At 49.8% G+C, this 26,371-nt stretch overlaps 7 protein-coding genes across 7 annotated transcripts; 5 read left to right on the top strand and 2 right to left on the bottom strand.

The window, feature by feature from the left end:
• Positions 1-65: 65 nt before the first annotated feature.
• Positions 66-1,876, top strand: K444DRAFT_517356 (major facilitator superfamily MFS_1 protein; the record flags this gene model as incomplete). The annotated part of the gene is made up of 4 exons (XM_024873770.1): positions 66-220; positions 304-1,595; positions 1,646-1,719; positions 1,772-1,876. The coding sequence occupies 4 exons, from the start codon at positions 66-68 to the stop codon at positions 1,874-1,876; spliced, it is 1,626 nt and encodes a 541-aa protein (XP_024743466.1).
• A 406-nt stretch (positions 1,877-2,282) lies between these two features.
• Positions 2,283-4,728, top strand: K444DRAFT_517203 (WD40 repeat-like protein; the record flags this gene model as incomplete). Its single annotated transcript, XM_024873754.1, has 5 exons — positions 2,283-2,576; positions 2,641-2,865; positions 2,921-3,338; positions 3,461-3,671; positions 3,828-4,728. 5 exons carry the CDS (start codon positions 2,283-2,285, stop codon positions 4,726-4,728), a joined length of 2,049 nt encoding a protein of 682 aa, XP_024743465.1.
• A 1,670-nt stretch (positions 4,729-6,398) lies between these two features.
• On the top strand, positions 6,399-7,560 carry K444DRAFT_121003 (uncharacterized protein). The gene has a single exon (XM_024870386.1). It carries the CDS (start codon positions 6,620-6,622, stop codon positions 7,283-7,285), a length of 666 nt encoding a protein of 221 aa, XP_024743464.1. The 5' UTR covers positions 6,399-6,619; the 3' UTR covers positions 7,286-7,560.
• A 9,956-nt stretch (positions 7,561-17,516) lies between these two features.
• K444DRAFT_120966 (uncharacterized protein) lies at positions 17,517-19,223 on the bottom strand. Its single transcript, XM_024870385.1, has one exon. The coding sequence runs from the start codon at positions 18,895-18,897 to the stop codon at positions 17,845-17,847; it is 1,053 nt and encodes a 350-aa protein (XP_024743463.1). The 5' UTR covers positions 18,898-19,223; the 3' UTR covers positions 17,517-17,844.
• Positions 19,224-19,696: 473 nt separating this feature from the next.
• Positions 19,697-22,044, top strand: K444DRAFT_516743 (STE-domain-containing protein; the record flags this gene model as incomplete). The annotated part of the gene is made up of 5 exons (XM_024873706.1): positions 19,697-19,820; positions 19,883-19,982; positions 20,039-21,562; positions 21,624-21,707; positions 21,786-22,044. The coding sequence occupies 5 exons, from the start codon at positions 19,697-19,699 to the stop codon at positions 22,042-22,044; spliced, it is 2,091 nt and encodes a 696-aa protein (XP_024743462.1).
• Positions 21,786-23,128, bottom strand: K444DRAFT_606880 (uncharacterized protein). The gene has a single exon (XM_024879068.1). It carries the CDS (start codon positions 22,797-22,799, stop codon positions 22,170-22,172), a length of 630 nt encoding a protein of 209 aa, XP_024743461.1. The 5' UTR covers positions 22,800-23,128; the 3' UTR covers positions 21,786-22,169.
• A 1,709-nt stretch (positions 23,129-24,837) lies between these two features.
• K444DRAFT_639681 (MFS general substrate transporter) lies at positions 24,838-26,364 on the top strand (the record flags this gene model as incomplete). The annotated part of the gene is made up of 5 exons (XM_024884403.1): positions 24,838-24,925; positions 24,956-25,350; positions 25,408-25,649; positions 25,695-26,133; positions 26,197-26,364. 5 exons carry the CDS (start codon positions 24,838-24,840, stop codon positions 26,362-26,364), a joined length of 1,332 nt encoding a protein of 443 aa, XP_024743460.1.
• Positions 26,365-26,371: the final 7 nt, after the last annotated feature.

Here is a 26,371-nt window from a genome sequence, read left to right as displayed (position 1 = left end):
ATCACACATTTGCGGCTTTAAAATTTCCCACAACTTCCATCTCTGAATGTTGAACCACTTTCGCCATGACCTCCAACAAAGATACCACCCAGCCGAGTGAGACCACGCCTCTGATATCAAGTAGCACCTCGAAACCAAAGAAGTATGGAACATCTATCGTATATCGAGCGCTGGTTGCTGGATTCATGATTTCACTATCCTTCAGCATCACTCAAGTCCCGTGAGCCTTCCCCCACTTTCCACGTGCCTCAACTCGCCACGTGAGGTTACTCGGTAGCTCAGGTATTTACTTACATTCTCTAGAATCATATATGTCTTCCGCTTGATGACATGTGAAGCGTACTACACGAACCATCCACTCCCTCCGCCTGGTGGCGACCGTTGCAACAATCACCAGATCGAAGCCAGTACCGCAACTGCGGTCTCACTCCTTGGAGTGTCAACCACATTCTTTGGGGTTATAAACCTATTCATAACGGGATGGACGATTAAGAAACTCGGCATTAAGTCCTCTTTGATCATCCAAGTCTTCTGGCCGGCTGTCCGCCTCGCCATTCAGAATGTCGGTGTCCAGACTGGAGGTGGAATGGGGATCCTGATCATCCAATGTTCACAAATCATCAATATCATTGGAGGACCTGCCGGGTATCTCTTAACCTTGAACTCATATATCACAGAAGTTGTAGAGCATGAGGCGAGAACAGGAGTCCTGGGCCAACTCACCGGGTGCACGATGTTCGGCACTTCTCTTGGATACCTCATTGGAGGACTCCTCAGCGATATCTTTGGTATAATTGCACCATTCAGAGTCACTCTGGTCTTGTTCCTTATTTCTTGTTGCTACGTCTTCTTCTTTTTGCCTTGGATTCCACCGAACGAGGATATGGAGAAAAAGGCTTCAAAAAAGAGAACTGTCTTGAACTTTCTTGGTCCGTTGAAAATGTTTGCGCCTCAGAGGTGGGTACTGGGAGATGGAAGGATTCAGAAGGAATGGGGTACCTTATTGCTTGGAAGTGGGGTGTTTTTCGGTGTTCTGGCAACGAGCTATGTACCGGTGCTGCTTCAGATGTACTCGACCGACGTCCTTGGGTTTGGCACGACAGAGAACGGGTACCTGATATCGTTGAACTCTCTTATTCGAGGTATTTTTCTCACTTTGGCTTTTCCCAGGATCATCAAAGCTGGACGAACCTGGTTGGACCGCCGAAATGGAAAGAAAAGTGGAACAAATACACCACGAACTCCAGATTCAGAGGCTACGTTGACGGAGCCAAATCAAGAAATTGCGGTTGAAGCGATGGAAAGTGAAGAAGAGCCAAGGGAGACGCCGAAATCAGCGGATGATGATAGAGAGACTTTCCATTTTGATCTGATGTTCACAAAATACAGTTTGATCGCTGACGGCCTGATCACGGGAATCGCAACCTTTGTGACAGAAGGTTGGCAGATGTATGCGGTAGCTATGCTGCTTCCGTTTGCGTCAGGAACAGGATCTGCGGCAAAGGGCACGATTTTGCAGATGTGTTCTGCTGCTGAAAGGTCTGATGCATTGGGTGCTATTACCTTGCTTGAGATGATTGCAAGACTTTTGACGAGTAAGCTCTCGAGAACCTTTTTAATCTCGAAAGCACTGACACCGTTCTAGCAAGTGTGTTTGGTCTCATATTTGCGGCATTTGCGAATATTGGGCGGACGCACTTTGTGTTTACATGTAATGCTGTGAGTGACACCCCTGGATTTCAGGAAGAATTCTGCGCTGACTTTCCACGAGGCTGTTGCAACTTTAGGATTTATTATTTTGCTGTTCTGCAAGTTTCCACGCGAAGGGAGTAAGAGATATGTAGAAGAACATGATCCCGAGCCGGCTCCGGCATAGCCGCTCGAACCGGCAGTCTCAAGAGGTCAAGACCGCGACTCCTAGAATTCTTGAACTCGTTCATTCAGCGTAAACTATCAGGATATTCAATGAAAGATGCCCAAGGGCGGTCGATTTCGTTGATTGGTGATAAGACAAGGAAGCTACTAAACCCAAAAGGAAAGTGGCGCCTCCCGATACAACATCGCCAACTTGCAGCTGAGGTTTCAACGAAGCCTGAACGATGAAAGATGTTTTCCTTCGTATCGCAACAAGAGTCTGTGGCCGAGTTGACCTAATTGCCAGGACTATTCAATACCAATCCTTCCGTTCTCGCATTTCACCTATACTTCCAACCTTCTCAAGGCCCGACGCTCACACCACCAGCTTAGCCACAGCCTGATGCGCTGTTCGATGTCTGCGAATAATGTCCTCCGAACTCAAGCACTGGTACCTTGACGCGACAGTCCATAACGACCGAGTGGAGGAGGTCTACTATATATCAGATCCTGTGCAAAACGTTAGACGCAGCCGCCAGACCCGGGTATGGAAGGTAGAGCAACTCTTGGGCCACGGCAGCTTTGGACAAGTGCGCCTGGAAAAGAACCATGAAGATGGACAAGTAAGGGCCGTGAAGAGGATTACGACGACGAGCGCGACACTGAGTAATAGCGAATGCGAAAAGGAATTAAAGGCTCTGCTAGAGTTTTCCAAACCCAAGGTAAGTTGAGCCTACTATATAGGAACATTAGAAATTGGTTGTGGCTATCGCTGACGGTATATAGTTCAAAGAAGCTGCGGTATTTGTCGAGTTTTTCGGTTGGTTTAAGGATGGCTATGACATTTTTCTAGCTATGGAGTACGCCCCTCTCGGGGATCTCCACAAGAACCTGGTCGCAAATTCGGGGAAAATACCAGAGACCGAAGCTCGAGATATTGCCGAACAAATACTTTTGGGGCTGGAAATTATGCATGCCGAATCTTTTGCACATCGTGACCTTAAGCCACAGGTATTTTTACCTAATACTTTCTCTGGAACTTGCACTGACAGATTTTGATTTGTAGAACGTTCTTGTTATTCATGGACCGCCTCAGTGGTGGGTGAAGTTGGCAGACTTTGGTCTGAGCAAGAGATTAACGAATACTACGGGCTATAATACTCGGGCTGGTACTCAGTCATATATGGCCCCCGAAATTCTCGACTTTCTAAATCCGTATGAGCCAAGGTCGGATTATACAAATGCCGTTGATATATGGTCTGCTGGGTGCATTGTTTATCGTCTGATTACAGGTGTGGTCCCCTTTCCCCGAATCACCTCATTAATCAAGTATTGTGAGGATAAATCTTTGTTTCCTTACGATGCTTTGTTTGACAGCGGGATTAAGAGTGAGGGATCAAAGTTTCTTCGACAACTTCTGGTGGCAAAACCAAGCGCAAGACCTTCTGCAATCCAAGCCCTCAATCATAACTGGATATTTTCCGGTATGTCTTCGATTATTGTTGGATATAACTAGTTTTGTTAATTTGCTATGCTCTAGGCTCTAGTATCGAGAGAATGCCTCCTAAGATAATGTCTAGTGAACCACTCCTCGAGGAGGATTCAGGACTTTCTCCAACTTCTTCTGAGATTGGCTACAATACGGCTTCACATGCTGGACTCCAATCTGACCAACCGTTACTGTCCAGCTTCTCGCAAACGGTATTGCCGCCCCCATCAGCTCCCAAAATTTCACCCCCCTCTAATGGCACAACTCTCGATCCATATCCAATCCGCTCCGCGCCTATATATGCACAGGACTCAGATTCGCAAACTGCGTCTCAGAGTGGGCAACCCCAGTCAGCAATACTGACTAAGAAGACGGCCCCTCCTTTCGATCGAGAAACACACCCCACGGCGGAACCAAGATCTAGTAAGGCAACTGATAGCCTATTTAATTCATCGACTGCCAGCAATTTCGGAAAGGAAATGAGGAGAGCCAGCTCGATCACAAGGGAGGCACGTAGCACGCTCAAGGGCCATACCGGGTCCGTTTGGAGTGTCACCTTCTCACCAGACGGCAAGCTTGTGGCCTCAGGCTCTGACGACATGACCGTGCGGCTCTGGGACTCGGCCACAGGGGCGCCCCGCGGTATACTCAAGGGCCATACCAGCTCCGTTTGGAGTGTTGCCTTCTCACCAGACGGCAAGCTCGTAGCCTCAGGCTCTAACGATATGACCGTACGGCTCTGGAACTTGGCTACAGGGGCGGTACGGGGCACGCTCAAGGGCCATCTTAACTCTGTCCAGAGCATTGCCTTCTCGCCAGATAGCAAGCTTGTGGCCTCAGGCTCTAATGATAAGACCGTACAGCTCTGGGACTCGGCCACAGGGGCGCCTCGCGATACGCTCTTTGGCCATACCAACTACGTTCAGAGCGTCGCCTTCTCACCAGACGGCAAGCTTGTGGCCTCAGGCTCTGACGACACGACCGTGCGGCTCTGGGACTCGGCCACAGGGGCGCCCCGCGATATGCTCGAGGGCCATACCAGCTCCGTTTGGAGTGTTGCCTTCTCACCAGACGGCAAGCTCGTAGCCTCAGGCTCTTGCGACAATACCATACGGCTCTGGGACTCGGCTACAGGGGCGGTACGGGGCACGCTCGGGGACTATACCAACTATATTCAGAGCGTCGCCTTCTCACCAGATAGCAAGCTTGTGGCCTCAGGCTCTGATGATAAGATCGTGCGGCTCTGGGACTCGGCTACAGGGGCGACCCGCGGTATGCTCTTTGGCCATACCAACTTCGTTCAGAGCGTCGCCTTCTCACCAGACGGCAAGCTCTTGGCCTCAGGCTCTCGCGATAAGACCGTACGGCTCTGGGATGAGAAATGATAACCTCCCCTTCTATATCCATCATAATCAAACCTTGTTATATGCTCTTTAATAAATTCTTTTCTGCTTTGAAATTTTTCTGCTTTGGGATCGATTGCTCTTTCTGCTCTCCTTTTATAACAGACAGCGTTTTACAAGTCAATTCGCCACTTGCTCTATACTGTCGATTGTTAGGCTGGAAATTAGAACCTAAGAGCTTTCTTTTAACAAGCAGGATTTGCTTACCTAGGAGTATAGCACGATTTAAGCACTTTAGCCTAATAACCCATTTGCTACGTGCGCGTGTATCCCGTGGTATTATCCCGTATAAACCCCTTAAGAAAAAACGTTTCTGGAAGTTTGCAGAAGACCTATTCTAGAATCCTTATGTCCAATGGGACATTATGTGTTCTCGTTTAGTTTCTTTAAAAGCGCGAGGAACCTTCAGGCTTCCTTTGATTCCTCGCGCTATGTCTTGTATCTAGAATCAATACACACCTTGACTTAAACCCTCACGCCCTCCTGTGACTGAGGGAATGCTGAGACGGTCTGGAGGCCAGGTAGAAAGTCCCGGATGAGAATTCAAGCTATGTGAGGTTTGAGTCAAGGCATGTATTGATTCTAGATACAAGACGTAGCGCGAGGAGCAAAAGAAGAATAACGCGGGGAGCCATCCTTAAAGAGAAGATCGATATGACTCATCATGTGACTCGGGGTCACGTGATTTCGTGATTTCGTGACAAGCTAGGATCTCACAGTTAGGACGGACTCACATCTAGGGCGGGTTACCCAGCACTCCCAGAAATCTGGGATTCCAAGAGTCACAGGAAGGTTATCCAACGAGAGTTCTGCGTTGGGACAATGACGATGCATTTATGGAGATTAATTGAGTTGTGGGGACGTTTTCACCTTCGGTATGGACCAAAGTTGAGTCTGTACTAGAACTAGGTAGGCATGCAATCACGTAATGACCGAGTCTTGGTAATCTCGGAGAACCAGACAGAAAATCTCTGCTGGAATTTGGTCCAAAATGATTGCGCAGTAGAGACGTAAGTAATACTTCTGATGCATCCAGATAGCTGAGTTAAGCAAACTATGCCAGGTTGAAAATAATTTGAGGGGGTCATGCCACGTAGCGGGTCATTACGGTGCACGATAGGGACAACAAAATCTGCCAGCGATTTATTTTTAAGTCGGAAGCTGCCGCTGCTTGTGTCTTGCAAGGGCTGCTGGGTCTTAGACGGACTCGCCCAGGCTATAGCAGGGAGAGTCGCCAGATTGAAAGTGGTCTTAGGAAGCAACTTGCTGGAGCAGAACTGCAAGTCGTCCAGCAGCGTCTCGACAGCGCGGCCAGAGAATTTGAACTGCAGCAGCAATTGCGCCAAGCTGAGAGAGAACAGGACGAAGCAGCAGTCCAAGGTGGCTTTCAGACTCCCAGGATCCAGCAGGTCATCCACCGACGCAGTCTAGGCGATGTGGCTTTCATCCAACAACAGCAGCTTGAGAATTATGGCTTGGGGGTTGATCGCGCTCGCCTCCAGCGGGAGAACAGAGAGCTTGCTCGGCTGAAGAAGAGGAAGGAGCACAACGAGCAAGCCTAGAATTCTTGAACTCGTCCATTCAGGAGCTTAGAATTTTAGGCAGCTCGCTTGATAGTTCAGTGATTTGGTCGTGCCAGATGACGGAAGAGGGGCTTAGTCACGGCTTGGGGGAGACATGCGATTTGTTCCGGCTCAAGCCATCTCCCACAGCCTTGTATCACCCGAAGACCAATCACTCGCTATGAGATACGCCGGGCAGGCTTCTCAGCTCTGCCCCGCAGGATTCGACGCCCGACTGCTTAGCCCATTGTTTGGTGGTGAAATATCTGACATTGGAATATGATCTTTCTCCGAAGCTCCCCCTCTCACCAATGGATATCTATCATCTCTCTCGATTTAGCTCAGCTACCAACGTAACTATGCCTTCGAACTGTCACTCATCGCCATACTCTCCCTCTCAAGGAGAGAGTCGTCGGTATCCTTCCGCAACTTCGTACTCCGAGAAGGATAATTATTCTTCTTCACCTCCATCGTCTCCACCGCCGTCAAATTCAAACAATGATTCTTCGAGCGGGAGCAACGACCTCAGCTCACGGACCGGTCTTGCCTCCCTCATTATCGCCGGTTTTGCCACAGTCATTGCTACAACAGGGCTTTGTGTTGCGATCAAGCAACTTGTAATCTCGAAAGCGCAACTACGACAAGCAACAATTGGCACCGCTACAAATATGCCAGTACTGCGAGTACGAGGGACTGGGGGAAGTGTCGGTTCTGGGTCTCGTGCCACACCTGGAGGAGTTCAACGTGCCGGTGGAGCCATATCGGCCAGAGGAATCGAGGCAGCCAGCGCTTTAGGGGCGGCAGCGAGCTCTCTCATAAATGGCGCACAGGTACAGCTGAGCTCAGCATCTACCTGGGCAGCTTCCGTTAATTCGTTAGCTTTCCCAATGCCAACACTGGATTTCGACAACCGAAGCCTTGTCTCTCTCTTCGGAAACCCTTGGTCATCCCCTCCAGATGAAGGGCCATCATTTTAGAGGATCTTGAAGACAACCCTTTCAGCAACTTCTCTCAATGAAATGGAGTTACCAGAGCGGAGTCACTTTCTAGTATTGGCTCGGATTCTGATGCTAGCTCCATCAGTGCCACTAGTACCTACATGACTACTGAGCCAATGGAGGATGAGATTTGGGAAAGTATCATAGCTGCGAGGAATGAAGAAACGGGCCCCCATTCTTTGGAAATGTCGACATCGATATCATCTTCATAACGCTTTTGAATCTCTTTAGGGAAATGTCTACGTGTCCTTTCATCTGATTCCTAGTTTTTGCTCCAGACAACCCTTGGCCGCATTGTTTTGATATGGACTGGAAGAATGGAATCCAATCGTCAGTATGATAGAACTTGAAAGTGATCGGGTATTCAAGATCAATTGAATTCTGGGGAATTCTGGGCTTTTGACCAAGTACGACATCTTCATGTCATATCCCATTGTTTAGCAAGCGAAGTAACGGCTGGCAGATGCACTTCAGGGTTAGGGCGGAACTCTCTTAGGACTGTTCTCAATGTCATTATTCTTGTCGCTGTTAATATCCCTTTTGCTCCCAGCTTGCGCCATACCTTCCCAGAGCTCGAGTCGCTTTAGATACAATCTTTCGCACACATAGCTTTATGCTCTTGAATCGGTATTCCTTGACAGAAACAGAGACGTGCTTGAAATAAACAAATAACTGCAGTTGTTTTCCAGGCGTTCTAATCACTTTGAGAGGATTGTCATGCGTTGCGCGAATCGTCTATTGCCTACGGTATATCGTTGTTTGCTTGAAAGTGTCAGACCTTAGTCCGCGTACAATTTCCAGTTTTGGATCGTTTGAAATCTCACTGTATTTTATAAACGTGGGTTAAATAAGGGAAGGGGGGGGTGGAGGGATATTATAGCTCACATAGGACATCCGAAGTGAAATAGGGGTATCACGTGACTAAAAGAAAGTATTCGGCCCCGAAAGGAGTTGAGAATCCTCTGCATGAGATAAGAACCTGGAAAGTGTAAGTTGAGGGTTCTAGAAGGTTTGAAGCTCAGTTGAGGGTAGTTAAAATCACAAAGGAACAATCATTGGTAACCCACACTCAACTTAAAAGAACTCTTGCGCCCACGCTCTGTTAGCAATGGGGGATTTGTCATTGCAAACTCTATTGCAATGAGAATATGCGCTTTGCACTTAGTGTTCTTAATTCTCCAAGCGAAATAAGTGACAAAAAACTTTGTTTGTCAAGCCGCTCTTGTCGATGCCAATGTTCAGACAAAATCTAGCTCATTGAGAATAGACTTGGAATTGATCTTTATTAGAAAAAAGAGAATTCTCGCATGCTAACCCAAGCCAGAGGGAATGCAGAGTGCCACTCCACCTTTAACTGCGAAGTCTTCGAGTGTGTCCTGAACCATTAAGGGAATGCCTTCGCCAAGTTTCTGTGGGCTTTTGGAAGATCAAGACCACTTTATTTCTAGGCGTTGAAATCGACATGGGCATTGAAAGTATGAAATAGATGATGTAAAGAATTGCATCTTAGGCAACTGAGGGTGAAAGAGGTTTGGGGTGGGATGATGGCTTTGCGAGGATTTAAGGAGAGATTGCCCCTGCCTAGCATTGCCCCTTGATTTCGTAACAAAGCCTGCGAACTGCAAATGTCTTGGTAACTAGAAAGAAACCTATATAAGCAGCTGCAAGTTCGATAACCTTCGCCCAAGCAGACGAAATTCTCGAGCTGAGCTCTGATGTCGTTGCCCTTTGCTAATTTCCTCGGGAGGTGCCTTAACGCCTAGCTAGCCTGTCATGACCTATGTTATTTGAAAGCCGTTAAATTCTACCGGGGCTCTTGAAACGTAGAATCATTTAACTTTGTCTGAAGAAACACACTACTTCGACTGTCACGATATATTTTATGCCGAAGCTGAAGTTCAGACGAACTTCAGACGAACTTTAGGATATTAAAGAAGGACTTGTTGTGGATGAAAGAATGGAATTGGCCATGCAAAGTCTTTGGGAATGCTTGATAAAGGACTGAGGAGACATATAGGGTTCGACGGCGGGTAGGAGCATAGCCCTTGTCCAGCGTGCCTAGGGACACATGCACTGTATTCCCCTTGCTTTTAAAGGTAAGAACTGAATTTTCTGCGAGTTTACACTACGTGTCAAAGCATGCTTGACGCAATAAAGAAGTCAAAGAGGCTTGACCTCTCCTTGTAATAAGCGCGCAAGCCAGACATAGAAACACCCTGTTGAGTCCCTCCTTCCGCCTCTGGATTGTGATATAATGATATTGCACTCCGCACCCTAGATGCTGCAGATTTAAGGGGGGAGGAATGCCTTTGATTCAGAGGAATCTGCTCTTTATTCACCTTGCAAAAGTTCCCTCAATCCTTAATTCGACACTCCGCCTAAGAAAACGGCCATCTTCCACATTATTCCCAAATTGATACTTCGGTTGTCCAAGAGCTCTAACATATACCTAGCCAGATCTGGGAGATCCTTCAGGGGGGTTCGTCTTTGTTCTGTTGGATAGCAACTTCAGTGATTGCATCGTAGTGAGCATTATCAACTCCCTTGCCAACCTCACTTGATGTATAGAAAGGGAGAGGGGTATTATTTGATTCGCCTCTGACTTGGCTGCACGGGCAAGGGTAGCTAGTTGACATTACTCTCCGATATTCTTGCCATTACTAGTGCCGCAAATCAGTTCCAGAACCTTCCCGGCTTTGCTGGTGACACTCTAGTGTTCTGGAATAGCACAGTCTTTAAGGCGAAGAATTCTTTCCAGACTTCGAGACTGGCAGAAGCAAAGCCTGAATACTTGGTATTTACCAGAACATCTCTGAAACAATGGGCTCAGCACCTCTCAGAATGTGCCAAGCTATATTGCAGTATTAGAAAGTTTGAACCTGGCAATCCCAAGCCTTCTTGAAAAATCGAAGCCAAGAAATATCAGTGTGTCTTGTATCTCACAGAACATTGTGAAGTGAAGAATTTGTAATACCCCAAGTCCCTGAGGAATATCGATGTCACGAGCAACTCAAATGTACAGAGATGCTTGGAATATTCAAAAGTGAATTCTTGACACCCCTCAATTCTCTCCAAACAATGAATCCATCGAATTTCAGAATGCCCTACAATATATAGAACATTCAAGATATAAAGACTCTATAGTGCCTCAAGCTCATCTGGAACTTCGAGATCACGAGTCACTTCAATTGTTTCGAGGTTCGAGGACAATGCAAGTGGAGAGACTGGAATGTACCGAGTCCTCAGGAATATTGAAGCAAGGGTCGTTTCAAATGACCCACGATGGTTTGTGCAATGCAAGGTGAAGTGCTTGATAATATTTCAGGCCACGAGACACATTCACCCTCCCTGAATTAGAAATGTGGAGAACTTAAAAGGAATTGAGAATGTGAGGTAGAGGCATAGTTACCTGCGACGTTACTAATACTGAAATATGGCTTCTTATATTGCTATGTTACTAATAGTTTGACTTGCCATAATCTATGTCGTTGTTTTGGAGCTATATAGACAAGTAGGGAACTTAGGACCGGAAGGAATCGTGGTATTGGAATTTCCAAAACGGGACAGTGGGATTTGCAATGTGTTTGAGTGGCATTGGATATTGAACATGAGTCTGCAAGCCTGCATGTGGATATTAAAAGTAAGTCAATGCTAGACGTGAGCCCATGGACGGTTCTCGTCGAGGTATAATAACCTTCTCGACTTCGACTGCGACTGGCCCGCAATGCAGACTTCGCACTGAGAGGGACCGAGCTGGGAAGGGTCGAGCGATTCCTCTAGGTTATTAAAGGAAAGGAGCTGCTGCGGACGTGGGAAAAGTGTCTCGCCCTTATTATATAGAAGAGAACTCCTTAGCGCCTTTCGTTTTGTGGTGGGAATTAAGAAAGTCGGGTATTGTGAAATGAAAACACAAGCAATGACAACAAAGTTAAAAGTGACAAGAAAGTTTATCTTTCACGTATAAAGCAGCTTATATATAAAGACTCTCTAATATTAAGCAACGTTGAGCAAAGAGGACACGGCCTCTCACAGAATCTAACCCAATATAAAAGATAGCTTTAACACAACAACGCGTAGTGTGCAATCAATCTCTGTGGTCGGTAACTACATGCTCAACCCTACTAATAAGAGATTACTCTCCCCAGCGTAATTAAATGTAACAGTGGGCCCTCTTGGCCGGGGTGTTTTGTATGGTAGAATGCCTGTGCTCTGTGGACCCACTGTTACATTTAATTAGGGGGAGGAGAGAGTAATACGCCCTAAAAAAATTAAGGTAATTAATTATGTTTGGTTACAATTGTGACGGCTGGCATAACGGCATGATTTGCCGGGAATAGGGATTCGGAAACAGGTCTAAAACGGAACTAAGCCAGAAGGCTTGGCCAAAGCACTACTAAAGATCGAGGCATTCCTCCCTCCTTTGCTCTCTAGCTTAGTATTTTCAATACATGAAATTCATTGAACTTTGAGCCTTCGACCATTGCATTAATCCCGCCATTACACACGTAATTACTTCTCCTTATAATCTTAGATCTCTTTATAAACTCTTTTAAGCTTTTCTTTTTCTTCTTTACCTAGATTAAAGCTATTCATAAAACATTAATTAAATCTTATATTAAAGTCTTATATAATATCCTAGCCCTTAATAGCTCCTTTTATAAGTTCACGTAATTAAACAATTAATTCTTCAACTTTAATTATTAGGTTTCTGTTCTAATATAATATAATTTAATTATTGCCCGACAATTATAGCTAAATTGAATGATTTAATATATTGTAAGAGATAAACGGATATTTATATATATTTAGTTATTAGAGAGGGCATTATAATATACACTGCGCAGCTATAGCTTGCAAATGAAAGTTTGCAAATAAGGGCAAAGATAGTTCTTATTAATATAAAAACCTTCTCAACGTCGACCACGATGGACCCACGCTACCAAACCAGAGATCCTGGATTGCTGTCCCATCCAATACCAAGCCGGGATTGCAGGTTTGCTGCAGGTACTGTACTTGAAGGGAGGCAGCTACTATGGATATGAAAAGCTGTCTCAGATTCCTAGGCAACCTATGCATTCGAGGATCGAAGTTACGGAGTCGGGTATTGTACGACGAAAGCACAAGCAAAGTATCTGTTGGAAGGGAACGGAGATGTTTCTAGTTGTGGATTACACGCAGGTAGGCCGAGAGAAGGAGCTCGGCTCGGCGTTGAAGTGTAAATGCCGCCTCGTAACCACTTCCCCGTCATCGGCACACCCGACGTTCGCAGCGCTGCTGGGACGGAAGCGGGGCTGGTGGTCGTCACTGAATTTCAAGGTTGTGAGTATGGCTAGAGGTCAGTGTGTAGCATAGGGGGCGACAGGAAGTACAGGCTGGCCGAGAGCAAGGAATATTGATGGGAGGGAAGCGCAGGTTTTGGTCACCTCGACCCGCTAGAGAGCTTCAAGCTGTGTAGGCAAGCTCCCAAGCAAAGGGGACAGGATGAATGCTAAGGACAACGCCACAATACCTGACAACAAGCTTCGTCAAATTGAAAACGAAAAACGATGCCGAGACTTGATTTGCCGAACATAACTCTGCAAGTTTGAGCATCATGAGAACCCGAACCGGGGAGGGAATGTCAGGGCGCGAAAAAGATATCGATGCCTTGAAATGCGTGCGGAGATGATCTTCTTCGGCACCAATGTGTTTGAGATGTTTAATCTAGATACTGTGGAAGTTTGAGCATTTAGATACTGGGTCTGTGGTTCCAGAGTGGGGGTAATTGCAGCGGCAGGAACTCATGGCCGCATTTCTGAGGGGATTTGTTCTCTATGGGTGTATGATGATTGCAAGCTCACTCCCCGTGGGAGCGAGAGAAAGCAAGGTCTCCACAGCCAACACTTCAAGCGTCAGTTTTGGTCCCCGTATTGCTCCAATGGGTTGATTGCTTTCCAAGAACTAACGTCGGAGCACATCACGACGAAGAGCACCGCACGGAGTCTCTCGGCGCACTCCTCTGGTTATTAATTAGTCCTTGACACCGCGTCAATGCTGGCATGCACAATTACTCGGACCGAGTTCTAAGATTGGAGCATCAGGCTCACGGAATGCGATTTGCAAGGAGGATGGGATGGATATTTGACAGCAGTAATAACATTGACACCAAGGATAAGAGTGGGAGCAAAGAGTGGAGACTGCAGGATTTGAAAAGCAGGAGAGTAATTGTTGAGTGGCGAATTACACAGGTATAGCATTGAGACTCAGGTGTGGAGAAAACTCTATGCCTTCCCCGCTCCCGGCGACACAGGGGGGATGTTCGCAACAAGTGAAATTAAGTCTTTGCTTGAAGAGAGCTATCTGTGACGAAGCTGACTTAAGTAGTTGTATGTGAGGGCATGTGTCAAGTTTATGAAGGGAGACCTCGGTGCAATTCATTCGAAAAGGGGCGTGTTATTTGAGGCACGTGATGAGGGCAAATTCAACCACAAACGACAAAAAAGGTAACAGTACTTCGAACGCCAAAACTAAAAAATCCAAAATCACAACCCAAATTTCATCAAAAGATCCAGACTCTTCAACTCTTCAACAAACTCTCATCGACTCACTCCCACCAAAGATGGAAACATTCATCACATGACTCAACAATCAAAGTTAAAACATCAAACATAAAACCATATCTCATCCGATCTCGATTAGATCTGCGATTGCTACTTGCAACAAAACCTCTCACCCATCTAACCTATCGGGCCTCCCTCTTCTTCTCCCTTCTTCTCTTTCTCCCGGAGCATTCTGCTCGTTTCATCAGCATCAAGGTGGGCAGGTGGAGCGTGCTCCCCGTCCACAAGTCCATAGTCTTCGACAACACAACGGAGAAAAGGAAGAAGAAGAAGAAGAAAAAAAATGGAGAATCCTTGATGAACATCAGACTTGAGTCGGCAAGGTGCATCTCTCGCCTGAGAGAGAGGCAGGTGGATACCCGAAAGGGCCGACAAGGGGGGAGGGAAAAAGAGAGAGCTATGTTTCGGAATCTGCGAGACATGTTCTCTTGTGAACGTGGGAAGGAGGTTAAGCTTCATGTTCAAGCTTGGAACGGAGGCGGGCAGAAAAGGGAATCTGTTTCTGGCATTTGGGGAAATTGGGAAGGGTGATGGCCGCCGAGGTGAGTGCGGAAGCGGGAGCTAATCGTGCAAGCTGGTAAGGAGAGGAGGGGCAAGAGTGCTTTGACGGCAGGTGGAGGCACAACTGTCATGTTTCAGGTGTTGTGCGGTGGGCTAACGACAAAGAGAAGAGGTGTCTGTGTGATCTGGAACGGGAGTCTTTGATGCTCGGCGCCAGAGTAGGTGATCTTGAATGCATCAGGTACGCAGGTACGCAGGACAGAGGAGAGAGAGAGGACGCGAATAGCATCAACAAAGAAAGGAAAGGAAACGAAACACGAGATGCAAACAAACGAGATTACTTAAACGCTAGGAGGGGATGGAAATAGAGGCGGCGGTTGGCAATGACTCGGAGTCACGGTACCAGAGGCTGCAGATTGGTGCTGAGGTCACGATTCTCGGCCGCCTGCGGGCCTCGACGGAGGTCAACTCTATGTCGGTGAGGACGTCAGAGGACGGTCTGGATGAGGGCCAAAGATTTAGGTTTGATGTCCTGGTTGGGTGGTTATTTTGGATCTCTCATGCCATGCATCTGCATCTGCCTCTCGCTGCTCCCGCCGTTCAAGATCTGGGCGGTTCAGATCAGCGGCTTTGTCGGGCCCGGGGTGAGACAGGCGCCGTGGCCAATCAGAAGGAAAGAAGCCGTTGGGGGAGGGCCTGTTTCATGCTGGAGGTGCGTCCCATCCCTACCACTGGCCCTGGAGGCGAGATCCTGAGAAGCCACTCTGCCCAATCGTTGCATGCCACCCCAAATATATCCCCAAGTTGAGCTGCGTGATGGAGAATAAGCTCTCAAAGGATTCCACCCTGTGCGGCGACACGCTCGGATGCTGGTATCTCCATGAGCGACAATGATCCCATCCCCAGATCTCAGATCTATCCGCGGACAGGAATAGCCACAGCATGTTGCTCGCGGAACTGCATTCGCATCCGGCTGCCCTGCTGGGATTTAGCCCCATTGCTGATGGTTGGGTACAGAGAGCTTCCCCAAGCTGGAGCCCTTCTCCATGTACCGTGAGCGTCCCTGACGCGATGCAACGTTATTACCAGCGCCGTCACAGCACACCGCCACACCTGCCGTCGGGTGCTGACTGATACATCGCTGATGCCCGTGATGTGATGTCCGCTGCTGGCTCAATTGGAGCCTTGGAGGGCGAACTCGACGCGGGCGGCGGGACGATCAAGCACCACGCTTCACCCACGACCCTTGCCTTTGGGACCCCTTTTCTGTGTGCACAGGGACTGTATGCGGTTTCAGACTGCTGATCAAACAGGTACAGGCCGTGAGGTCCCAAGCGATCACGTTTTTTGACGTCTGGGTGTCCCCGAATGTGTGATCCGCTCAACGGGACGGCCTTGGCCCTCACGGGTATTCCTGCGTTCAGACAAAGTCCGCTGTGATGCCAACGATGATGGGGGCATTTTAGCACAGCCTCGTATTATTGTTTCTACCTTCTGTTAAGAGGTGATTTGCATGGCCCGCTCCAGATCTTCGTTGTGCTGCTGACCTGGGAAGGAGGAACATGCGCCATCAAAGGAGAACCTGGTCTGGCAGCATGCATCTTTACCAATGTGGCCGTGGATCCTTCAGGACCACGAATCGGCACCACCAGAGAAGTCAGACATGACTAAGTCAGCATGGAAAGGATAATAAAGACCATATCGAGCAGCAGCTAAGGCCGGAAAGCGGGGTTGTGTCTCTCAGGTCTGTGAAGTGTATCGATGGCGAAGAAAAAAGAACTGGACTCAAGGGGGTTTCCATCCTGGGGTCTCTGCTGCCGGGTTTGAATCTGCCCCAATCATGAGTAATGGATTAGAACGCATAGATCATGCCGAGAAGCGTGGAGGGCCCATGATTTTGCATGAATTGAGGATTGTGATGAACTTTGTTTACCGCGCTCCTGGGAGCACGAGCGAACACACTTCACCGCCGCGTAGTCCCTGATTCTGGAGATCTGAGGATCAGAACCATTCGAGGTCGTGGCTGCTATCGTTGGTCGGTTGTCTTGATGCATGGCCTGCGATTTTGAAGCAAGCCGAGCTCTCCCTCAGGCTCGTTTCAGGTCGCCCGCATCCCTCCCACTGGACTCGACGGAGCGACCAGCGCCACCTTCACTGCATCACGGCATCGCATCCACAACTACTGCGCGCATCGCGGAAGAGCGATCCTCTTCTGGCAGCTCGTGTCCAACCACTTCCCTTTAGGTTTTGGGCCTCTTCCCAGGACGCCGACCTCGAGGAGAGAGAGAGAGGGCATTATTCCCGACATCAGCTCGCTCCACAGCTGCAGAGCACAAAGTCGTCAACCGAGGGCCGGAGGGGGGGGGGGGGCATGATCCTCGCCCTTAACGGTCAGATCGGCCCCGCCGTTGGGGGTTCGAGAAGCTCTCCTGGCATTGATCGATTGATGAGCGACGGGGAGGAGCCTTGGGGATTCTCTGCCATCAGTAGCTGCTACCTGTGAAGAAGGTCTTATCATTATGCACATATCACCGATTCAGCAACGATGCAAGGCATAAATCACGCACGCTGTTAGCAACCGCAAGTACAATAACGAGCCGGCTCAGGGCCTCGACTGGATTTGGCGGATTTGCCGTCTAACGATTGTCGTCCATCAGTTAGTAAGTCCGCCCATTGCGGTTGAGCTCCACCCCGTAGAGCACGGCTCCAAGTCCGAAGTGAGCAAGCCGTGAGCGAGTCCGTGAGCAGCAAAAAGTGGCACCGGCACGGGCCTGCACGAGTCAACGGAAGGAGTTTCTTACGAAATCATATGATATTTCAATTTGCAGCCCGAGTTACGTCCAGAGTCCAGAGGCGTTCAATTTGTGCCCGTGGGTGCTGCGGGAGCGCGAGATTGATGGGCTGACAGAACCAGCTCTCACAGGCCCGCGTAAAGGTCATATGAGTGAGAGACACAAACGGAACGGGAGCGACGCCAGCACAGAGAAAAAACCGTGTTGTGGTGATGCAGCGATAGTCCGTGGTCCATGACGGCGAATTCATATCAGGGGAGAGAGGAAAGCAGTGAAGTGTGATAATAAGCTCATCCAGGGACCAGATCGGCATCGGATCATGCAATCAATTGCCCTCACTCACCGCCTCCTCAATTAAGCCCAGGACGGACTGAGACTTTAATATCTGCGAGTGCGACACGGCGACACAGTGACACCATTCAACAGGACACAGAACAAAACAGTTGTTCTTCGTGACCTCTTCGTTCGTGCCCTTCCCATCCACCGCAAATCGCCCCCTCCGCCGCCGTGCCCGCCCCGCTCCCGCATCCATCCCTTACATACCGTACCGTATCTCCTTGCTCCGCCAGCGACCAGCGACCAGCAACCTCAGCTCACTCCCCTTGAATCCAACCGCCAGCGGGACGTGGATAATTTGAATCTGCCCTCAGTGTTCTCTCAGCAGATCCGACAACCCAGTCGCCTCACCACGATTGATACCGGTATCCCCCACCCCCCTCCTCGCGCCAAAAGCAACGCGGCTACACAGGCTCAACGGGCCTGCTCTCACCCACTTCTTGCGTTGACGTCGACTTTGGGCCTTACCCCTGAAGACCGGCCACTCTTGGCTGTGTGTTTGAGATATTTTAAACCGGCTTTCTTTCGACTTGGGCGCGTGTTTCGGCTTCTCGCTAGCCAGCTGGCTACGGTGATTCGCGGGGACCCAGACGAGGGTCGCAGTCCAGCCCCAGGCCGCAGGACAGGGGCGAAGAAGGAAGTGCCTCCGCGGCGGCCACCGAGAAGAGAAGCGTTCCGCAGACGAACCAGCCAGGCCGTCAGGGAAGGTCAAGAGCTGTGCCCGAATTGGAGCGTTTGTTCGCAGATTACTAGAGTATTGTTCGCGCACAACCGGAGCGGACAAGACAGACCAGAACAAGGACCTTCGACAACGTGCGCACCGCTGCGCTGCCCGGCCTGCTCTGCTCTGCTCCACCACGGTCCCTCTGGTGGCTCTGCTCTTCTGCCCTGCCTGCCCCCCTCGTCCGCTCCCCCTACCCCCGTCCTCTTCTTCTGCTCGCTCGCTCGCGCGCTCTCTCCCTCTCCCCCTCTCCCCCTCTGCTCCCGCGCGGCCTCCCTGTCTTACCCTGCCAGCCAGACAGCCAGAGTCCAGACAGCCAGACAACCAGACAGCTAGCAAAGCGCTGCAGCAGCCAACACCCAACAGCCAACAGCCAGCCAGAGGAGACAGTCTGACGGACAGGCACCATCCCCTCCCCACGAAAGCCCAGCCAGCACCTTTTATCCTCACCCAGAAGAGCTGCACTGGCGCACGTCTCCAGTCCTCCTGCGAGTCATCCCTTTCCGCCAAGTTCCCTCCTCCCCCATCGTCCTCCTCCGTCTTCATTGCCTCGAGAGTCAACACCTCCTGTTCCCGCAGCGCTCCCTGCGAATATCCACTTCCACGGTCCATCGCGCCTGAGCATCCAAGCATCGGTGGCATCCCTCCTCTGCCGGCGATACCCCCCCTACGCGGCCTAGCCCCAGCCTCCTACTCGGACCACTCCCCCCCCCCCCTCCCAGCGAACAATCTGCCCCATCCTGGACCCCAGTGCCCTTCCCTGCTCCTTCGGCCCTGGCCCAGCGACTGCCCTCATCGAACCCTTTCCTCATAATCTCCCTGTTCCGCTTTCCAAAACGCTTCTCACACTTCGAATTCACGCTCTCTTTCTTGTCGCAGGTCCGTACCTCGAAGCTTCAGCTTCATCTTCCTGGCCCAGCAGAAGCACCACTCCCCGACCGAAAAAGTCACGGGCTACATACACCACGATCCATCAGCCTGTTCGGACGCGCGTTGCATTGCACGGCGGCTTTTCCATCGCGGCGTGCCTTTCAAATTCGGGTGCTTCCTTTTTTTATTTTTAAAATTATCAACACCGTCGAGCCGGTTTTTCTCACCCGAGTCGAGTTCTTGCTGGCCTCGAAACTCCTCGAACAACAACCGTTCCATCATCTGCATTTCTGAAAGATCGGAGCAGGCTCCCCTCGACACGAGAAAAGTGTCTATCCTTACGACACAGTACGACACTCGCTTCACCCGTCCATTTTCATCGACCTCCAAAGCCACTACTGCTTCATCGACGTCGCTGATCTGAACACCCCGACCATCATCAACGCTGATACCGTCCTTCAGCCTTACAACATTGGCGGCGTTTCAATACAATCTTGACGTGCTGACCATCTTATCAACATCCCGACGCTGTTCTGGGTCGTTGTTTCGACTCCTTTGAATGGCGCATATGATGTATTCCCAGCATCATGCGACGATGGCACCTCCGCAGAAGCCAGAGACCTTCATGTTGAGCAGCGAAGCTCAGCAAAGTTTGCCCCAAGATGCCCAGGTTGCGCTGCAACAAGTCGACAACTGTAAGTAAAGATCGTGGTCGCCGTCGATCATACGAGATCTTATCGCTGATAAACATCCGCAGTGAAATATTTTTTAATCTCTGCTCCCGTTGACTGGACACCAGACCAGTACATTCGACGATTCCTTCTGCCCACTGGCGAATACGTTTCTTGCGTATTATGGTATGTTGTCGACGTGCTCTCCCCCCCCCAAGCTTCGTGTGTTGACTCGTCTGCAGGAACAACCTTTTTCACATCTCTGGCACGGATATTGTACGATGCCTTTCCTTCCGATTCCAGGCCTTCGGCCGACCCGTGAAGAACTCGAAGAAATTCGAGGAGGGTATCTTCTCCGATCTGCGAAACCTGAAGTCTGGCACCGACGCGTCCCTCGAAGAACCAAAGAGTGGATTCTTGGATTTCCTATACAAGAACAACTGCATTAGAACACAAAAGAAGCAAAAAGTTTTTTACTGGTACAGCGTACCGCACGATAGACTCTTCCTCGACGCTCTCGAAAGGGACTTGAAGAGGGAGAAGATGGGACAAGAAGCCACCACCGTTGCCGTCAACGAACCCGCATTGTCGTTCGAATTTGATTCATCCCAATCACTCTTCGAGCAGCTCACCAAGGCCCAACAAGCCAACTCTTCCTCCTTCTCTGCACAACAGCCTTCATACTCCCAATCACAATCGCAATCGACGTCCCCAGTTATGCGAGCGATTGATTCCATGCCGCCTCCACAGATGATCCCCCAAGCCATGGCGATGCCCGAAGAGATGAACTCAATGGCCGCGTACCAACAAATGGCAATGGCCCCAAACATGGCACAGCAGGCGGTGAAGAGAGAAGATACCTTTGGTCGCGTTCAATATAACCAAAATGGCGTTCCCATTTCGCAGACACACCAACGCCATGCTTCCATGCCTGCATACGGTCTTGAGTACTCTCCCGCGCCTTCGTTTGTTTCATCCCACTACGAAGACTACAGCAACCGCGGCATCTCGTTCGAGCCCATCACCCCACCTCAACAAGCTTTAGGAATGGGTGCTGAGCCTGCATACATTGCAAACGAGGAGACTGGCTTGTACACTGCCATCCCAGATCACATGGGAGGTATCAATGGCCTTCCAGGAGTCATGCAGCTTCCACCTTCGAATTTGTCCGGTCCTCAATTCTCTCATGCTACGCGAGGATATGGTGCGAATAATGTCTATTCAGTCATCGAAGGATCACCGACCTACAAGCAAAGACGGCGTCGCTCGTCGATTCCTCCCGGAGTCGCCGCCATGGTTGCTGCCACTGCTGCTGGCCAGGCCCACACTGCCCACCGACCATCAGATCTGAGACGGTCTGTTTCCACCTCGGTTGGTCCTGTTGCTGAGAGTGACGAGTCTGGGAACAACTCGCCCCCTGGTTTGAGCTACAGCAATGGCATGCATCAATTGGCACAACAGCACAAGGATTTGATCGACATGTCCCGACATGGAACTCCCCTTTCCACTGTTGAAGACAGCCCCGCCATGAACCCGATGGCTCTCCAACACAACGATTTCAGTCAGTTGTCAAATGAGGAACTCTCAGGTGATGGTTCAATCCATGATTCCCCCCAAAGAAGACATATGCAAGGTCCAAATGGTGTCGTCCGAAGAGCTCGCAGTGCGACCATGATGGAGCTTGGCAACCCCTACCCCCAAAAGTCACATTCATGTCCTATTCCCACCTGCGGTCGTCTCTTCAAGCGTTTAGAGCATCTCAAAAGGTATGGTACTTTTTCTTTTTAATGGCTGGCACTTTCAGGCCGCTGACTTGTACCCCTCCAGACACGTGAGAACACATACCCAAGAAAGACCCTACATCTGCCCCCACTGTAATAAGGCTTTCTCCCGATCAGACAACCTAGCACAGTATGTCACATACACTCTTACACATCGCTGCACAATCACAACCCCATAACAAAACAGTAACTAACATGGCTCGAACAGACATCGCCGAACACACGATCGCAGTGACGGATCCGAGGGCCCATACGGCAGCTACAGTGGTGAAGAAGAAGACTACGAAGGCGAAGACCACCTCGGGTCCCTCGAGGAAGCGTCCCCGAACTCCGAGAACGGCTACCTTCCAAACAACATGGGCGGCTCCTTCAACGGTCTGCAAATGACGATGAGCATGTCAAATTCCGGCATGGCGGCTCCCAGCCAACTCATCAGCAACCACCAACTGATGCAGCAACCGATATAAGGTCCTTGGTGTCACTCTTCTGTCTTCGCTTCATGGTCTGGTCTGGTCGGCCTCATTTCTTGTATGAACTTTATTGCATAGCCTTGCGCTGTTTTTGCTCTCCTGTTCACACGGGTCAGCTGCTGTTATCTTTTGTGTTGCGTCTTACTTGCTTGGGGCTCGGGGGGTTTCTTCATGACGGTTACGATCTCGGGGCTTGGATGATCTCTTGTGTTTGCTGAATCGATGTTCGGGTGTGTGATGGCATTTACTGCCTGGATTTTTCTTTGCATGTCGAATGTGTGAGATGATGATTCATAATCATCGGAGGTGGAAACAAGGGTGGTGGTAGCATTGTCGGACCAGCGTGCTCTCTGCTGATGCGGGTGGAGCATATGGTCTCTAAGTTCGAGTCGAGAGTGAACTTGCATTTTGCATGGTGGTGAACCAGTCGCGGTGATGGCTGGATGGAAGGAAGGGAGGGAGGATGAACCTGTACAAATAAATGGTCGGATATGTCTTTTTTCTGTTGTTGGTTTTTTGAGGGAGGGTGGTGGAGGCGAGGCATTTGCGTTTGCGGCTTGCATCGAGATGTGAGATGTACTTGGAGAAGTGAACGAGAGAATATAGATTGCATCATACCCGCCTCGGCTTCCCATCTTGCGTTGGATTCTGAGTGATTGAATCATTTGCATGTCGATGAAAGGGGACGCGGCACATCTCATCCAGATCTCTCCGGGGCTCGCACTCGGACTCGTAGCACCAGGAGCCGACATTCTTTGAAAGTTCGAGTTGCTGGAAAGAAGGAATCCATACATTCTCTCCCGCTTCCTCAGGAGCTGTTCCAAGGGAACATTGTTTGCTTTGACAGCATGTAGGTGTTAAAAGAAAAGATAACCAGCCAGCACACATCATGCCCCCCGGCGAGCGCTTCATCCCATAACACCGTGATGACACAACGGTCCCTGAAATTCCGTGCCGGGGAGCCCCTTGGGATTTTCCGCACCTCTCGCTCTTCCTTCCCTATTCAATTCAATTGGGTTCGAGAATAGTGTCTCTACATACACTCTTCTTCTGATACGAACATGATCTTCAGGACACCATGTATCACGACCCGTGGCTGGTGTTCTGGTAACAGAATCAGCTGTATTGGGTGTGTATGTAAAACGTCTAAAGAGAGAAAAGAAGAGAGGAGCGGGGAGCTCGAGCTAAGTACAGGGTGCCACGCTAGGGCCAGGTCATGTGACGCTGACGTCACAACACCATGCACCAGAGCTGCTAGGTTGCCGGCAGGTACGGTATACTTTGTTATCTAGGAACAAACTGTTTCGTAATCCCTCTGCCTACTGAAGTGCTTCCTAGGTGCGTTGAGTAGCCGTCTTTTATATATAAATAATTTTCCTAGAATTCTTCCAAGGAAGACGGGAAAGTTGGTGTGTTTTCATTAAAAGAATGCAAAGTGCAATTGTCAAGTTTGATTGTTTGTTGTTCATTTTTCATTTTTCATTTTTCATTTACTTTATGCCCGGGATTAGAGAGATCATGTGTGGAGCAAGGCTTCGCTTTCTGTCTGCACTGCAGGTGGAGAAGTTGGGTGTGCATTTCCCCCGGTATTAGGGTTTCGTCGGGACTGGTTAAGGGATATCTGCAGGTCCGCAACTACCGTATACAACAGTACATCTTCGGCAGATGGGTTGTCGTGGCTTTGCCGAGATGGAGAGGGGGAGGGATGGTGGGTGTTTTATACAGACTGCCTCCAGCGCAGTAGCGCTTTTTGTTCAAGTGAGATTTGTCTCCATCCATCCCTTTTTTGGGGAGACCAGATTGGGATTGAGGTTGGTAGCAAGGGGTCGGAAGGGTGGTTCGACTGTATATAAATCTCGCCGTGAGTCAACGGTTCACCACGTCGGCGAAAGAAGAGCACGAGTCGGGCTTCAAGACCTCTGAAGGCGTCAGCTGCGTCAGCTGCGTATCGACCTCGTCCTCCCTCTAAGAAGTTGGCGAAATTCTCTTGGCTTGTCTGGCTCGCAGAGTGTACTGTACCGAGGGCCTGCTCGCATATAGATCATTCAACTAGACGAGAACGCTGTTGCTGTCGGGTTATTTCTTGTTGTCATTCCTGTACATCCAATATTAGCTTCTGCGCCAATCGCGTCTCTCCACTTGTGACGGCAATTCAGATATCCTGATATTAAAGGGGAGAGGATCAGTCTCGAAGTGAAATTCAGGGGCTCGAGAAGATAGATTCGAGGGTCATTGGGCTCAACGACCTCGCCACGACTTTATCTGCCAGTACTGAAGACCATTTACTTAATGTCTCGTCTTGCTTGGGATAATGAAAGGTCTCAGTTAATCAATCAGTGGCTGAATTCCTCCAAAATGTGACAATGGTCAGGTGACACGAAATTGGAGGTCGACCTACCCTACGGGGGGCATTAAAACGTCAAGTAGTATTTAACTGCATATAGCAAGAAAGACTGGAGTAAGACAGGTGATTGGTCAGACCACCCTGCGATTCTAGCTAGTTCGCCGATCAAAACCCTGGAAATAGGTGAGTGACAATTAACATTTATTTCCCACCTGTAGGTTGTATCCCGATGGTGCCGGCGGGCAGTCCATTGACAGGCGAAAGGCGTGCAGATCCACATCCTGAATCAGCAGAGGATAAATTCTACACCTGCTCTTTTCATAAGGATTCGTCTCGACTGAATCGTTCTACTACTGCAAACCATCTTCCTCTTTGCTCGCTTTTCCTCCTACTACCTTGGTCAATCCAAAGGCGGGGCAGAGTACTTCGTAACCCCCACCCCCACCATGGCGTCCACCACGACAACCGAGACCATCGCCCTTGAGCTCATCAACAACGCTGCGCGAGACTCGGATTCCGCCAGGGATCTTGCAGGTCCAGGAGCCTCAAACTTCGACCCCGCAGCGGACGCAGTGGTCGCCGAGAGCCGCATTGCAGACGCGGAGGTGCCCGACGGGGGATATGGCTGGGTTGTGATAGCCGCATGCAGCGTGCTCTGCTTCTGGTTTGTCGGGACGCCCTACTCCTGGGGCGTAATCCAAGCGGCACTCGTCAAGGATAGAGTGTCTACTCCGGCGAGCCTCTCGTTCGTGGGGAGTCTGACGGCGGCTTGCATTTCCTTCCTTGCGCTTGCAAACGCTCGACTCATCCGGAAAATCGGGGGCAGAAACACGGCGTTGGCGGGCGCGGCGTTCTTGGGGACGGGGGGGATCCTGAGCAGTTTCACGACGAGGAATGTGGGTGGGTTGTTCTTCACGACGGGGGTGCTGATGGGAACTGGCTGCAGCTTGCAGTTCATGGTATGCTGCATTCTGGAAGATTTTCCCCGACAATGTTCACTAATCCGAGTGGAAAAGGTTGCTTCGACCATGCCCGCGCAGTACTTCAACAAGAGACGTGGGCTGGCGAATGGTATCGTCTACGCAGGAGGGGGGGTTGGAGGCACCGTAATCAGCTTTGCCATGGATGGCTTGATCCAGAAATTAGGCCCTGAATGGACGTTCCGTATTATCGGGCTCGTGACTCTGGCAACTAGTCTCCCGGCAGCGTGGCTGATCAAGGAGCGGGCCCCGATTAAGACCACCACGTTGATCGAATGGTATGTTTTCCAGTCCGATTATTGGCAGTGGCTGACAAGACATAGGCGACTCTTCAAGAACATGCAGTTCACAGTTCTCTTCTTGGCTGGCGCCATTGCCACTTTTCCCTTATTCGTACCGCCCTTCTTCCTTCCACTTTATGCCGCTTCTCTTGGACTGTCGGCATCTGCGGGAGCTGGTATCGTTGCAGGATTCAACTTCTCATCAGCTGTTGGCCGTTTATGCTGTGGACTTCTGTCTGATTTCATGGGCCCAGTGAACACACTGCTTCTTTCGCTGATCTTGAGTGCATTGAGCATGCTCGTCTTGTGGCCGGTGTCAAATTCGCTTGGTCCATTGATTGTGTTTGTGATCATCAACGGAGTAGCTAATGGTGGATTCTTCAGTACCATGCCGACAGTGGTTGGAAGTGTATTTGGAAGCAGGAGAGTGGGCGTCGCAATGGGTATGATTGTGTCGGGCTGGGCTGGGGGGTATTTGATGGTTCGTACCCTCCGGATTTTGCTTGCAGGGCCACAAATACTGGATACTGACTGACCAAAACAGGGTGCGCCGATTGCTGGATATCTTCTTGCTGCATATGGAGGTGAACACAGCACGCTGAAGGCGTACCATCCCGCGATCTTCTATGCTGGTTCGATGGCTGCTGGAGCTGCTATACTAGTCGGTGTGGTGAAGGCGATGCTCAACAAAAGTCCCTTGAAGAAACTGTAGAGTATGA

The sequence above is a fragment of the Hyaloscypha bicolor genome (assembly GCF_002865645.1).
Source record: "Hyaloscypha bicolor E unplaced genomic scaffold K444scaffold_13, whole genome shotgun sequence".
Lineage (NCBI taxonomy): Eukaryota > Fungi > Ascomycota > Leotiomycetes > Helotiales > Hyaloscyphaceae > Hyaloscypha > Hyaloscypha bicolor.
The sequence above is the reverse complement of the archived record's forward strand: the minus strand, read 5'-3'. Positions and strand labels throughout refer to the sequence as shown.